Source organism: Calidris pugnax, unplaced genomic scaffold (genome assembly GCF_001431845.1).
Source record: "Calidris pugnax isolate Ruff unplaced genomic scaffold, ASM143184v1 scaffold8, whole genome shotgun sequence".
Taxonomy (NCBI): Eukaryota; Metazoa; Chordata; class Aves; order Charadriiformes; family Scolopacidae; genus Calidris; species Calidris pugnax.
This window is the reverse complement of record NW_015090830.1, coordinates 21,512,514-21,527,725: the sequence shown is the minus strand read 5'-3', so window position 1 is coordinate 21,527,725 and position 15,212 is coordinate 21,512,514. Positions and strand designations below refer to the sequence as shown.

Genomic DNA, 15,212 nt, shown 5'->3' with positions numbered 1-15,212 from the left:
TCTGCTTGTGTTGAGTATACACACAGGTGGTGCAATTCTCAGATCAGAACTCAAAGCAGGCAACTCACTGACCCTCTTTGTGGTGCACAAATCTGGGCTTTCCTATGTAAAAGAAAAACAACAACCAAACAAAAAGACCCCTTGCTGTGCCTATTTTCATCTTCTACATCTAAAATCTGCCTGGCACAGAGAGACAATTTTCAGCCTAAGAAATGCTGCAACTGATGTTTCAAACTATGGATTTGACAGAATATATCCTCAAACAGCTCTTTTGAAGTCTCGCAGCCTCCTAATATGCATTTCCTGCCTGAATGTCATCGGAATGCTTTTATCTCGGTTCCAGCATCACCTTGCCACAGGGTGAATCATAATAGCTTATGGTGAAACTTGAGGCCAGTTCCCAAGAGAACAACTACACTATTTCTAGCATAATATTTGTTGTACCTCTAATAGCCTAGATCACTAATGGGTTTCATTGCAATTCTGTTAACAGAACTCTTTTTGGGTATAGTTTGTGATTAAAGAACGTATGCTAATTGCAAAATTTACAGTTAAATAATACGACATTTAAGCTTCTATGCTATTTTCTAACCATTCAGCTTATATGATGCCTTTCGAAGAACTGCTCCCTTCACAGTAAAATCAGCAATATATTTAAACACAAAGGTAGCTGTTGCACTAGTTTCAGGCAGCAGTTCTGAACTTGTCACTCAGCTGTACGTGAAATCATTTGTTTGTTCATCAATGAATTCAATATAAAAAATAATTTGCAAACCTTTTTTTCCCCTTCCTTTCAGTAAATTTTAGTCTGTTGTTCAATTTAAACAAACTCAAAAATCATTGTCTTCTAGGTCAAGAAGTGGTGTTCAAGTGCCTTGGAGAAGGAATTCTTGAAAAGGCCTTTCAGGGATATAATGCTTGTATTTTTGCCTATGGACAGACAGGTGAGTCTCCTGCACTAAAGAGGAAGAGCACTTTTTGTACATATGGGAAGCAGAAAGAATAATACATAAGTATTACAATAGATAATATTTCAAAACTATATTTTGAAATATCATGATGTTAAATATCAAACATTTAGCACAGCCAGTGACAATGTAAAATTCTTAAAGCAGCTGTAAATATATTCCTAGGTACTACTTGTTGGTGCCACTTTTAAAGCCTGAAAGGAGTATTCATACTGACAGCACATCAGTCTTTTGTGTTTGAATGTGTTCAAAAGAGTCCCAAGTAATGGCCCCGCTGAAAGAAACCTTTAAGATAATTTCTCTTTTTGTTTACCTGTACCTTGTAGTCTAAAGAGCAAGCTATCTGTCTGGAACAGCATGTCATGTTCTTCTTATGTGTGCTTCTAGAGGAATAAAAAGAGAATTAAAATGTGTGTGAGCTTCATGAACAAATGAGTAGCTCAGAAAAGAGATTCTAAAGCATTTTCTTCTCCTTTTTTCCTTTAGGTTCAGGAAAATCGTTTTCAATGATGGGCAATGCAGAGCAGCTGGGTCTGATCCCACGGCTCTGTTGTGCTTTATTTCAGAGAATCTCTGTGGAAGAAAATGAATCTCATACTTTTAAAGTCGAAGTGTCCTATATGGAAATCTACAATGAGAAAGTCAGAGATCTGCTTGACCCGAAAGGGTGAGTAGCTTCACTCTCCCCCACAGCCTTCCTTATTTTTATCTGAAACTGTAAAAGTAGAAATCACTTTTGGAAGTCCTTGAGAAGATTTTTTTCAAAATTATGACTTCTTTAGAAAGGATTAGATACTGAACACCGGAAAGAATATCCATGTATACGAAGTAGTAACTGGCGTGGATCAATTTAAATATTAGGATACCATCATAATGATGCAAACAAATACTGTATGAAGTAGTTCACCATCAGAAAGCAAGACTTATATGTATATATAAATAAATTCTGGGGTATTTTTGCCTTATGATCCAGACTGTATTCAGGTAATAATTTTCATCGACTAGAATGAGTTTGAAGCTCATTTACAACTTGGTTCTCCTGGTTTAGATGTTGAACTTGTTGAATGTGGAAGGGCAACACCTCAGAGTACAGTCATGGCACTCTGGCTTCATTTTGTCTACACAAAAATAGGCTTTCTGGCTTGGAGGTGTCTGGACAGGAGGTAGTTTAATAGGGTTTTTTTCAGCTGAGTATTGATATGTGTAGTATATATTTTGATTCTTGAACATAGTTGCAGTAGGTGAAGGAATGTGCAAGTTAGTTAAAAAGGTAGATTTGAGACGTGATGTGTGTCAATGAAGTGTGGAAAGGAGGGCAAGAAGAATTGAAGCTTTAGCAAATTGGTGGGGAGAAGGGGAGGATTTTTGCTTTCCTATTCTGCCATCATTCTTCCTGCCAAATAAGGCATTTCAGGTTTTATTCCAACCACAAGTACTGGGGTGGGAGGATACATTGAAAGTAATTAATGTATATAGAATAAACCTAGTTAGATTACTTTGAGTTTTTATTGTTAATTTGAGTAAAAAAAAATAACTGGAAGACTTTTTTCTTCCAGTTACAATTAAAGACATAAATTGCCTTCTGACATACAGAAGATTCTTATAATTTCATACTATTTTTTTTTGTTGTTTTTCAATAATGTTCACACTAGTGGATTGTGCATAAAGTCTACTTTATTCCACAGGAGTCGGCAGTCTCTTAAGGTTCGAGAGCATAAAGTACTGGGACCATATGTAGATGGCCTGTCTCAGCTGGCTGTAACAAATTTTGAGGTAAATCTAAACCCATGACAAGTTCATAAATAACACCTATGTACGTAAGCAATAGGAATCTTATAAGGGATAAACTAATGTCTGTCCAAACAATTTGGTTCTTAAGTGTTTATAGTCTCTGGCGATGGCAAAGATCCTCTCTAAAGCTTCGGGAGTATTTATTTAATGTAAAAGCATTGGATTTGCCTTTTTATTAGTTAAAAATGTAACAGTCGTATCTCTTTATTTTGCAGTTTTCAATGCATATGGTATAGACCAAGAACACAATGTTTCCTTGACACAGGAAATATGAGGTTTCCAAAATAAGAATATTAGCCTTCCAGCATGAATTCCTTTGATTTTGTTGTTGAATGCAATGTCTTACTTTATACGTGTGTATTGCATGAGGAGCTACAACACGGCTTATATCATTCATAATCTAAATCATGACAGCATCTGAGCCCACTTGAGTTGCCAAACCACATTCAAATAAATTAGTATTGTAGAAGCCAATGAACTACTATAGCTACAATGGAAATAAAGTGGTGCAGTTGTATGAATTGTAAAGGCCTTTCTTTATATGAGGAAATTGACTTGAAAATGTTGGTTTTCAAAAAAAAAAGTTCATTCTCTGTGTAGTATTATGTGGGAACCTTTTTGCTTTTTTTATGGGGATTTTTATTTTTTCTGAGGCATCCATGCATATTATAGAGATATAAAAACTGCTTTTGCAGCTGTTATGGTGAATTGCATACTTTGAAAGCACGCCTTCATTGTCCAAATTCTAGAAAATCTTGTTCAAACCTAGTTTTTGGTTGATGACTTTTGAGAAACTGTCTTGGAAGACTCAACAAGCACGTATACCAGACTCAGCACAGTCATCTTCGTTTTTATAGATGTGGGAAGGTACAGGCTCCAAGTGAGGTAACCTTTGAGCTAATTAAGTGAAGATAGTATTAGTGCAATTCAGTAAAGAGATGACACATTGTGTTCACCTGTGTAAGTGGATCTGTGCTGACCTGATTACTGGCATTAAACAGTGTGATTTATAATGGGGATGTTGCCAACGTTTCAGCAGCAGATAAGGAGAAGGTGCACTGAATGTACTCGCTGGGCTTTTAAGTGCTGCACTTAAAACAGAGATGTGATTTAACGTCGTTCTGTGGAATTACATACCTTCTGCACCAGTGCGTCTCAAAACGTGCAAAGAATTTTCTCATTACTTCCACCTTCCCTTCTTCCTCTCTCCCACACGTACACGCCCTTCCGTCTAGATGGGGATTTTGTTCAGCAAGCACAATCCTTGCTTTTATCCCAGCATCACTTTTTGCTCTTTTTGCTCTAGGATATTGAGTCACTGATGTCGGAGGGAAACAAATCACGAACAGTTGCTGCAACCAACATGAATGAAGAAAGCAGCCGCTCTCATGCTGTATTCAATATTATAGTGACTCAGACCCTTTATGACCTGCATTCTGGTGTATGTATTTCTGTTGATTAATTTATGAAGCTGTGGTGAATTATTCTTCTTCCCTCCTCTTCCACTTACATGATCTTTTTAGTTGAGCTTCTACCTTGGATGCCGTGTGGTCCAGTAATCAAACTAATATTGACAAGACCGTAAGACTGAGAGAATCCTGGAAGAGTGAGGAAGCACACCAGATAAAGCAAACAGTTGGATCACTGAATGACTTTTTAAAACTATGCTGCCACCATGAAACCTGTTTTAGGTCTTAACTGTTGCTGAAATTGATATGTTTTAGTGGCCTACTCTGCCAGTAAGGTTATTAATGTTACCGCACAACTGGTTCTGGTTCATTAGTGCTACAGCCCTTTACTATAAAACATGAGTGACTATTAAAGAGCTATAAAAACTCTGAGAATTCCTTCTGTTGTACCTTGAATTTGATATTTAACCCACATTATTATGAAGAACAGCGTTTCGTGATGCTGGTGTCAGATGTGTTAGCACTTAGTGCTGCTGTTTCTTAGCTGTTGTTCTCCCATGTCCCATCCACACAGAATTCTGGAGAGAAGGTCAGCAAGGTCAGCCTGGTGGATCTGGCTGGGAGCGAGAGAGTGTCCAAAACGGGAGCTGCAGGAGAACGTCTGAAGGAAGGCAGCAACATAAACAAGTAAGACATTGGCATATGCAGGTTGCAAAGCTTAATCTTGTAAGAATGACTGTTGTTTCCTTGGCCTCTTCTCTTGGTGTGCTTGTCACAAGTCATTTCAAACGATAGACCTCAGACGCAGCAGTTTGATACGGCTCTTTCAGCTGCTCTGTGCTAAACGCACAGCCCTTTACATTGGCGTAGGGACCCTGATTCATGCTTGACTCAATTGAGGGCTATATGAATTTTATCTGGAAAAAGTGACAGCAGCGCTCTTTAATTAGGCATATACCTTTTGTGATTCATTTGTACACCCTGTCCCCAGGCTTATGTGTTTGTCTCATCATCTGCTCAAGGAAGAATGCAAAGTTGCAGAGTTGAATGGCTTTGTTCCAACATGGATTAAGATATGTAAGAGTATAATTCACAGTTTAAGAAAACCAGATCTGAATGGAGCTGTGTTAGTTTAGCATTGCCTTGGGCATTTGTACTCAAGCAATGACAAGTTTCAAGGCACCTTTTTACCGTAATTACTGTGTTATTGCCCAAAAGCAAGAATTTAGCACGCTATTACTGCTGTCTTAAATATACTCATTTTCCTGAGAAGGAAAAAGTTTAACTGTTACATTAAAAGCTACTACTTCTTCAATTTAATTTTAAAAAGTTACAAAATGTGTTGGTATTTTAAGTTAGCAATGGCAGCACAAAGCCAGTTTGAGCAGCATTAATGCTTAAAATGATTTAAAATTGCCTCTTTTTAGATTTTGAATATGTTTGCTCTTTCTAGCTTAATTTCTAGTCTAATTTGTATTTAGTGCATCATATTGGTAGCCACGCTGGTGTAGTCCTTGTGAAACAGTGATGTGACTCTGTTTGCCTAATGGCAGGTATTTTACCTTTATTCCGCAGGTTAATAGTTAAATTCAGATTAGTTTTACTAGAAACTGTATTTGTATCTTGCATAAGCAAAGGTGAGTTCAGATGTTTCTTACTAATTCTTGGGGAAGAATTCAAATGCCAGCTCTCCCAGTGGCTATTAACAAATTCAAATACAACTACACACAACAGAAAGACTTCTTTGTTTTTTGTTTTGTTTTGTTTTTTTGTTTTCTATTAGGATGTTTACTCAGTGTTAAATGTTTAGGGCATTGATGCAATAAGGGAAGGTTGTTTTGCCTGTGATGAACCTTTTTGGCAATACAGGACTTCAGAAGAGTACACCAAACTTTTCTGTAAAAGATATCTTAAAAACAAAAGTGGATAGTTCTACATTTTCTCATCAATTAAATTTTTACATGGTATAAATCTGTATTACTTAATCCATTTATTAATATTCTCTATTTGCAATCTCTTTTGGAACTGATAGGCAAGAGAATTCTTAGTGCTGTGCTTGGTGTCTTCTGTTAGATTTTTGCTGTTACTTGGAGCTCTAATGCAGTCTGACTTTTACTGGAAGCCTCAATTGGTATACATGTTTTAGTAGACTAGCTCATCGGAGAACATTGTGTATGATCTTCTTTTTGGTGTGGTGCCACCTTACTTATTCGGGAAAGGCAATAATCTTTTCTGGAGTAATACACAATACTTAAACCATATATCTTACTATGTTGGGTCCTTTTTTAATTATTTTTTTTTTTATTCTTTTAGAAAAAGGCAGTAACAGATTGGTACAATGCACTAGGTTTAACGAAATAAAAAAATGGAGTTCCTGAAATTACCTGGCAAATAAACTTGCTGCTTGTGCTGTGTTTTGTTGACTCAAAGAAGAACGTGGAAATAAAAACACACCTGTGTGTGGATTTACGTGACAGGGATGCACTCAGCTGTGCATACCAAAACTGTGTAGTATCACATTCAGCCAGTCTCCCCAGGTTTCTCTTCGTTTTCTGCGTGAAACCTGGCTAGGGGTCTGGCAGCTGCCGCTTCCATCCCTCAACTCATCCTGTTCTAAACACTCTTTCCTATCTTGGAACAGCATGTTGTGGTGGGGAGGCAATGGATTGCTCTCCTGCTTACTGGAACAACAGAGAGTTGTGTCATTTTGTTAACATCCTCATAAAGTTGTAATAAAAGTCACTTCTGTTTTTTCTTAGAGATGATGCAAGGTTGCTTTGGTGAAGGTGCTGGATGTCTACTTTCCTTATTATTAATGTTTTGGGGTGATTTGCTATATCTCATAAGAAAGCTGGATGTGCTTGTTCCTCCCCAGGATGCGCTGGTTCCTATACTGAGGTAGAAACACGGGTGCTTAACAACTTTGTGGTGTAGTCAAAGAACTTCTAGAATACAGTAGTAGGAGGAAGCAGAATAAACAAGCTGTCAATTAGTGGCTAAGAAAAATACTTTCTGTGAGCAGTCTGCAATTTTAGCTCTGATTAGTAAAATCATAGCTGTTGTCATTTTAACTTGAGAACGCAAAAGAAGCCTTTAAAATGTAGGCGGGGGAAGGAATGGGTTGGGACAGGTCTGGCTCCAAACTGATATTAGGGAGGCTTTTTATATTCAGATTTAACTAATAGAAAGGTGGGTTCTGCTCGTTGAAGAATTTGGTTGTAAATTGTACAGAAACAGTTTGAACGGGTGTCATTTAGGCACAGAGCTCTCCCCTGCGGTGAGGAAGCACCTCCTCCCCTAAAATGCTGCCCACTCAGGCCCGTGGTGGGAATGTGTGAGCTTCCCAGTGCTCACCAGCAAGGGGGTGAGCAGCCTGGTGGTGCCTGGGGAAGAGGGGCACCTCTTCTGAACCGCCTGGCTCTGCTGTGCGCTGCCGGCTCAGGTTGATTCATTGTAAAAGTACTGTGAGATAGGATCAAAGTAATGACGGATCTCTGATGCAGCCGTTTAGCATGAAGGTGAGCGGCCGATGAGTCCTGTAATTATTTTGTTAGGCAGCCATTTCTTTTACTCCGCTCCTTAAAGTCTTTAAACAGCTTTGTGTTATGAAATCTCAAGCAGAATACATAAATTACTCCAGTTTGGCTTTTATTGCAGATGTTAGCAGTCTTAAAATCAGTATTTATCAGGAGTAGAAATATTATCATATCTTCTAATCCTGTGTTAATAAAGTATAGCTTATAATTTCCCGTTCATTAAAATACAGTGCCCATAACTCAAATTGGTGCTGCAGCCCTGTTGTGAAATAGTTTTCAGTGATGGGCCTTTCTGAATCCCTCTTCTTCCCATCCCCCTTCTGAGTGTCCTTTTCTACCCCCTCCCTTTTGGCTTTGGTTTTCACATTTCCCTTCATTTAAAGAGGGAAAAGAGGAATTGGAGAAAAGTAGGCCAGGTTTAAAGAGGGAAAAGAGGAATTGGAGAAAAATAGGCCAGGGTGATTTTTTTTTTTTAACTTTATGCTCCTTGAAGGTGGCCTTCATTGGGAGTGTGCTGGTGGTGCTTTTCAGCTGTGCTGTAGGAGGTTGCCACTGAGCAGCCTATAGCATCCTGCTGTTTGTTCTCACATGTTTAGCACATTGTCATCCATTGTCATCTCCATCTGTGAGGACCAGAGATTGGAGGAAAGAACCAATTTTCCCTCCCCCATCTTTCCCCCACAAGCTTTCTGAGGTTGTTAGGCTTTTGTTTAGGTCACAAACTAAAACTGACTGTCCTTTTTCCTATGAATCTTTCAGAAGGGAATTGGAAAGTTATCCTATAGGCAAATTTACAAAATAGAGTGCTCTCTTGGGAGATCAGATTGCCTAGCCTCTCCTTAAATTTCTTTTTCTTTTAACTTCTCTCTCAGGTCTATGCTGTATCTTCATACCACTTTATGCTATGTGCAATATGGGACATCTTTTGTGACACGTGTAATGGTTCTTACTACCTTACCTTCAGGTGTCTTCCTTGAAATGTTCTTCTGCAACGTTTTTGTCATTTTCTAAGTTTTACTTGGGAACCACTGGTAGCTTCAAGCAGCACTGAAGCCCTGTTACAAATATTGTGCAAACACGGCCCATCAACTACAATATTTCTACTCCTTGGAAAAGAAAAGTCGAAAGGATGGAGTGGAACAGTACAATTAAAGATTTATTTGACTATCTAATTGCAATGCTGCTGAAGTTTTCCCTGGTAGTTATAAAGAGTAGCTGGATAATTGGGCATAAGTATAACAGACCAGTATGCTCTTGGGCTTCAGTGCTGTCTGTTTTAAAACCCTTTAGGCATCTGTTTAATGTTCTCAGGCTCCTGAACCAGCTCATTATCTTAAGCGTACTCACCCCAAGAGCCCCAATGTCACTTAAAATTTACAGGGGTTTGTACAACAATTGGATTACATAATGCACAGCTGCTTCGCACAGATTGCTAACGCAGTTACCCCTCCCAGCAGAAGTGGTACGTGTACCAAAACAAACAAGTTTTCCGTATTTTCGTCATGATTCTAGAGTGGTGTTTGGGATGCGGGGTAGGAATTTGGGGGCTTTGATTTTTTTCATGCTTGTGCAGCATTTTTGTAACTGGGAGATTGTTTGGTCTGTTTTCCCCACAGGAAGCTAGTGAGGCTCCACCTCAATTATAAGTCAACCCATTTGTCAAGGGATCTCCTCATCGGTCTTTTCTGATGAGCAGTCTTCCATTGTCCTGTGATGGCTGATTAGTTACTGGTTCACCAGGCAGACTAGTTTTCCTGGGCTGTAGCCGTCTTGAGGATGCCTCCTTATGGCTAGAGAATTGTTCAGTTTTAATCTGTTATTGAGCCTGTCCTCTTAAAAATACTGCTTCCAGACCCAGGGGATTCTTGCTGTGCTGCCAACACTGATTCGTAACGGTGTCATGAGGCAGTGTCCAAGATAAAAAGACTTTTAGTCTTTGAGGAAAGGTAGATGTCTAATCAAAGACAATGATTCTCCAGGTACTGAAGCAATCTGCTTTGTACTTTTCAAACTATTTTAAATACCCAAGTATTTCAGCTTAGTCTTCCTGGAACTTAGTACCAGATGAGATGAAGCACTGTAGATACCCTTTCTTTTTTCCTTCCAAATACGTAACTTTAATAAATACATTGCCCTGTTTGGAGCAGGGCAATGGGCTAGCTGATCTCCTGTCATCATTTCCAACTTAAATTATTCTATTTAAACAATGGATGTGAAGGTCTGCAGAGCATAAACTAAACGCTTTAGCAAATCCCCTTTTCTGTCTTTTATTAAATCTACATTTGGAATATGTGTTAAAGCTGTTCTGCTGTGTTGCATTTATAGATCGCTTTCAACGCTGGGCTTGGTTATATCATCACTCGCTGACCAAGCAGCAGGGAAGGGGAAAAACAAGTTTGTGCCTTACAGAGACTCTGTACTCACTTGGCTTCTCAAGGTAATTAATATTTTCTGTTCGCACAATGTCAGCCTAATAGTTCCTAGGATCATTGTAGCATACCTCTGTGTACGTGGATTCATCATTTTTAAAGAAATGAGCTAAAGAGCCCCTATAGCTGTAAGTTGTTTGGGGTAATGTGGACAGCTAAGTATATCTTGTGTTAATTCCATGAAAAATCCTATTTGGCTATTTTCAGTTATAGTGGAATCAAAGCTGGTAGAGGTGGCTGGAAATGTTCATGGATCATACTGTTTAGTGTACATCCAGAGTAGCTTTCAGTGTCTAAATAGTAAGCTTTGTATTTTAAGTATGTTTGTAAAGACACTGTAGAGTCTCAGAACAATTTTTAACCCTGAACCTTTCTGTGGATGCACTCTGCAGGACAACTTGGGAGGAAACAGCCAAACTGCCATGATAGCCACAATTAGTCCAGCAGCAGACAACTATGAAGAAACACTCTCGACTCTGAGATACGCAGACAGAGCCAAAAGGATAGTTAATCATGCTGTGGTGAATGAAGATCCAAACGCTAGGGTCATCAGAGAGTTACGTGAAGAAGTTGAAAAACTGAAAGAACAGCTCTCACAAGCTGAGGTAACGTTATTCACAGTGGAATGTAAACTGAATTTCCCAAGGAAATGTCAAACTCTGACTGGAAGAGTAGCTTTCTTTTTAAGCCTTACAAAATGAGGAAAGGAGGAATCTTCCTTCCCTCCCTCTCCCATAATTGACTTTGTTTCCTGAAAGAAATCCAACATAATGTTTGTTTATTTTTAATGACTTTTAAATGAAGACAACATTGTACTGATGGTGACCCTTGTCAGAATAGACTGTTCTTGAAGAACTTTATGTCAAGCAAGAATTGATGCAGCAAAGATAAAAGCTAATGTACAACTTCATTGTGTAGACTTATTAGCAGATTATTTTTTTTTTGCATTGGTGGACTATTTTATGATATCAAATGGAAAACTGTGAAAAGCTGTAAATCTGATATTGGACCACAGATTACATGGGACATTTATCTACTTGACATTTGTGAAAATCTATAAAAATTTGACAAAACTGCAACACTGAAACCATCAGCAATTTGCTTTACTGCCTTAACAGTTAGGATTGTGAGATTGCTGCTTATCTTAGATTTACACTTACATTTGGAGAATAAAGTATCAGGGTAGGATAGTTTACTTGGTGATTACAAGAAGAAATCAGGCATTGCACTGTAGGGAAATATTTTTGGTCTTTTCAGGCAAGAGACAAAATACTGCTGGAAAAAAGAATAAAAGTTTGTCTGAATGTAAATTTGTGCAGTGTTTAGACTTCTTGTTCATTTAAGGAATAGTGTTCCTTCTATGAACAGTTCCTTACAGGCTGGAATGGGAAAATCTGCTTTAAGAAAAAGGAGACCTTCACTTCTTTGTAAATAAAAATCTGTTCTAATCCCATATTTTAAATCAGAAAATATTATTGTACCATGTTCTTAATTATGTTGACAGACTGCGGCTGAACATAATCAGTAGGAACGTGTCCAAAGTTTTTTAAATTTTTTAAAGCTTTTTTCTCTTATACCGTCTGTTAAAATATAGAGTTATAGGCCAGCCTGTTGACTTGTTACTTGGCACCAGCTGTATTCTAGCCCTTTGCTTTTGTTTCCCATTATGAAATGCGAAGCCTGTGTTAGCTCCAGAGCATGCCTTCCTTCGAAGGTAATCAGCAGGGTGAGTCTGAAAGCTTTAATGCAGCTCTAGGAACACTTACAAAACCAAGATAGAACAGAAGGCTTAATATTGAGAGGAATTTGTATTTGAAACTACTGTTGGAAGAAAAACTTTGCAGTTGAACTTCAGACAACTAAGACTTAAAGTTTTTAAATATTCAGATATTTTTATACAGACACTGAAGCTTAAGTGTCCAGGCCCAGGGATTTTGTGGTTCCAGTGGCCTCTGGAGCCTTGTGAATCTTGAGCTCAGATCTGGAGCTGTGATAGGTTGATTCTGTCCTCTTCCTTTGCAAGCGACCTGTTTCTTCATCTTCTGCCACGAAAAATCTGGGGATATAGTTGAAATCTGTACTTTTTGCATTTCGTATTATGTTGGTGTGTTCACTTTTCCTTGTGAAAGGAGACCTTCCAGTGGGAAGAGCAGCTGAAAGGTTTTGCTAATTTCTGTCTTGTAGGCCATGAAGGCACCAGAACTGAAGGAAAAATTGGAAGAATCTGAAAAACTAATAAAAGAGCTAACAGTCACCTGGGAAGAAAAGCTAAGGAAAACAGAAGAAATTGCACAGGTATTTCAGAAATTTTGAGGAGGAAAGTGCAGATACTCATATATTGCAATTTAGCTGGATTTCATGAGCTGTAGTGGACTGTGCTGTCTTCTCCACCAGCTGTTCAGAATTCCTCTGGATCTTTGTCTTTTCTGGTTTCTGTGGCTTGTTTTTTTTTTTGTTGTTGTTTTTAAATCTAAATTTCATTAGAATATGTGTAGCTGTCTCATGATATCACTGATTAAAGTTAGTATTTGAGTTTAAAATAAAACATCAAAATATCTTTGGGCAGCTCATTTACTTATAAGACCAGAAAATGAAGAACTACAAAAGGATCAGAATTTTGTGCAGTATTTGTTGCTTTTGTTTTTAATGGCTTCTTAACCAGAGAAGGAAAATGTGTACATGTATTCACTAATGTTTGTTCATTATTATTGAACTTACACTGGAATCTAGAAGTCTTATTTTAATTTTCCATTATTTCCACCATCTATAACTTTGAGTATTGTTGGTTTCCCTTTTTAATCCTGCTGTTCCAGAAGCATGCTTTGGTGCAACCACTGTTTAAATAAAATTAAAAAAAAAAAAGGCATGAGGGAAAAAGCAAACCAAAACCCAACCAGCCAAACAAAAATCCCCACGCCTCTAAACTGTAGCAAAACAAAAGAGTATGTGATCCAGTAGATGCTTTAGCTGAATTATTATTAATAATTCTGCAAAAGAATAAATCTAAACTGTGGCATGCTATTTTCTTAATTATCTATGACTATGATTATCATTTGAAGTAATTGCAACTGAGACTAGTTTTTAAACCAACTTAGAGATTCAAAGCCACATTGTGTTACTTATGAGTAGCTCTAATAAAATGAATAGGGCTGCTTGGGTAAATAAGTGCTACCTTGGGGAAGCAGATGTTTGAGGATTAGATCTACCTTGTTATTGTGTAAAAATAAATTCTGTTAAACTTAATGGTACTTGACCAATGTCTTAAGTTTTGTTTTCAGTAGGGATATACAGAATGCATGTTCAGCATGTGCATCTTCAGGTTTAGTTGCTCTGCTTTCATTTACTTGCTGTACTTGTCTCTACATATTGCAACAGGCAAGATGAACCTATTTTTGTGCTTGCAGGAGAGGCAAAGACAGCTGGAGAGCATGGGAATTTCCCTTGAGTCTTCAGGTATCAAGGTTGGGGATGACAAGTGTTACCTGGTGAACCTGAATGCAGACCCTGCGCTCAATGAGCTTTTGGTTTACTATTTAAAGGTAAGAATGTGAACAGGATGTTTACACAGAATGAAAGGACACTTGTTTATTGTTTTGAATTTCTGGCTCAATTTGATATTGGAGTGTATTTAGATTTTTAAGACAAGTTGCAGCAAAATAGGATAGGCCGCCTCCTACTGTTCAGGCTTTTGTTCTCCCTTTGCAGTTCAGCTTCATTGTTTTCCTAATTGATCTCCTGATTGCCAAAAGTGGGAGAAGTGCTTCATGTGTGCCAGCGTTGAGAGTAAATTCTAGCATTTTCAGGCAGGATGCGTATAGAATTGCCTTTTGGGCTGAACTTGAAGTGAGAGCCTTGTGTTAGATCCTTCTTTTTGTTAGCGAACTGAGGATTGCTTTAAATATTCAATGAGTTAATCGTAAAGAGATGATGTTTACTAGTAATCAGTAAGAGTAAACATAGTCTTTGACAGAAAAGCTTAAAAGAAATAGAAAGGGGAGGGGGGAGAAGCACTGTTAAAAATCTACAGAAATTAATTTTCCTAGTGCCACTGCTTTCATACCATTTTGTCTAGCATAGTCTCATGTCAGAGTGAAATAGTGTCAAATACAAACCTATTAAGTTTGTAAGGAAATGTGAGCTCCTTGTCAATACGATGTGAAAGACTATCCTGTCTATTTTTATAGCTACTTTTCTGCTTTAGTGGCTGAGATACGGCTCCTGTATTTGAACAGTAGCAAATAAAACACAGCTTCTCTTACCACAGGAAAGTATTTCAGCAGAATTTACAACATGACTTGAAATTATGTAGAGATTAGTATGTTTAGTTGAATTGCTATATAGTTGTTTTATGAAAAGCAGTTAATTCCACATATCTAGTTTTACTATCCATGTTCTCTATATCTGCCTATATGACATGGCTGTTTTTCTGCACTATTTGCATTTATTGCTTGTGTGCAAGCTTAGTCTGAGAATATTTTTAAATCAGAATTTGTGTGTCAACTGCTTTCTTTTGCTTTATCTAAACCCATATGAAGTGCAGAGCAGGAGAACAGCTTGTGTGTGAGTGATCTTTTACAGTCTTCAAATCTGCTGTGGCACCATTTCTGCTCTATAGAAGTGCTTAGGAAAGGAGAGCACGTAGATAGTGCAGTCTGTGCTTTAGCTAATATTTTCTTAGTTATATAAACAGCGATGATTTGGTTGTCTCTTAGTAACAGCTTATTTTGTAGGATCACACAAGAGTTGGTGCAGATACCTCTCAGGATATACAGCTCTTTGGTATAGGAATCCAACCAGAACACTGTGAGATTGATATTGCTTTAGATGGAGAAGTTACACTCACACCAAAAGAAAATGCAAGGTAAGAAAGATCAGCAGCATTTCCCAGTGAAGTGTTTGCTTTTCTTTACCAGAAGGTGACTTACATGCATTTTTATTTCACTGTCGGGAGTATCTTACATTCTGATCGACAAGTGACTTAATATAAGTGACTTATATAAAAGTGACTTCAATAGATACTTAAAAATGATAAAACTGAGATTTCCCCACTTGTGTACACTCTGACCCACCCCCCCACCC

At 37.9% G+C, this 15,212-nt stretch overlaps 1 protein-coding gene across 1 annotated transcript in view; it reads left to right on the top strand.

Moving 5' to 3' along the window:
* Positions 1-15,212, top strand: part of LOC106887330 (kinesin-like protein KIF13A) — a 128,389-nt gene that overhangs the window by 62,708 nt on the left and 50,469 nt on the right. Inside the window, exons 5-14 of the mRNA XM_014940786.1 lie at positions 852-944; positions 1,455-1,635; positions 2,654-2,741; positions 4,066-4,200; positions 4,743-4,855; positions 10,030-10,141; positions 10,526-10,738; positions 12,318-12,428; positions 13,538-13,672; positions 14,864-14,994. Coding sequence (XP_014796272.1) covers positions 852-944; positions 1,455-1,635; positions 2,654-2,741; positions 4,066-4,200; positions 4,743-4,855; positions 10,030-10,141; positions 10,526-10,738; positions 12,318-12,428; positions 13,538-13,672; positions 14,864-14,994 — 1,312 coding nt within the window. The remainder of the gene's footprint in view (positions 1-851; positions 945-1,454; positions 1,636-2,653; positions 2,742-4,065; positions 4,201-4,742; positions 4,856-10,029; positions 10,142-10,525; positions 10,739-12,317; positions 12,429-13,537; positions 13,673-14,863; positions 14,995-15,212) is intronic.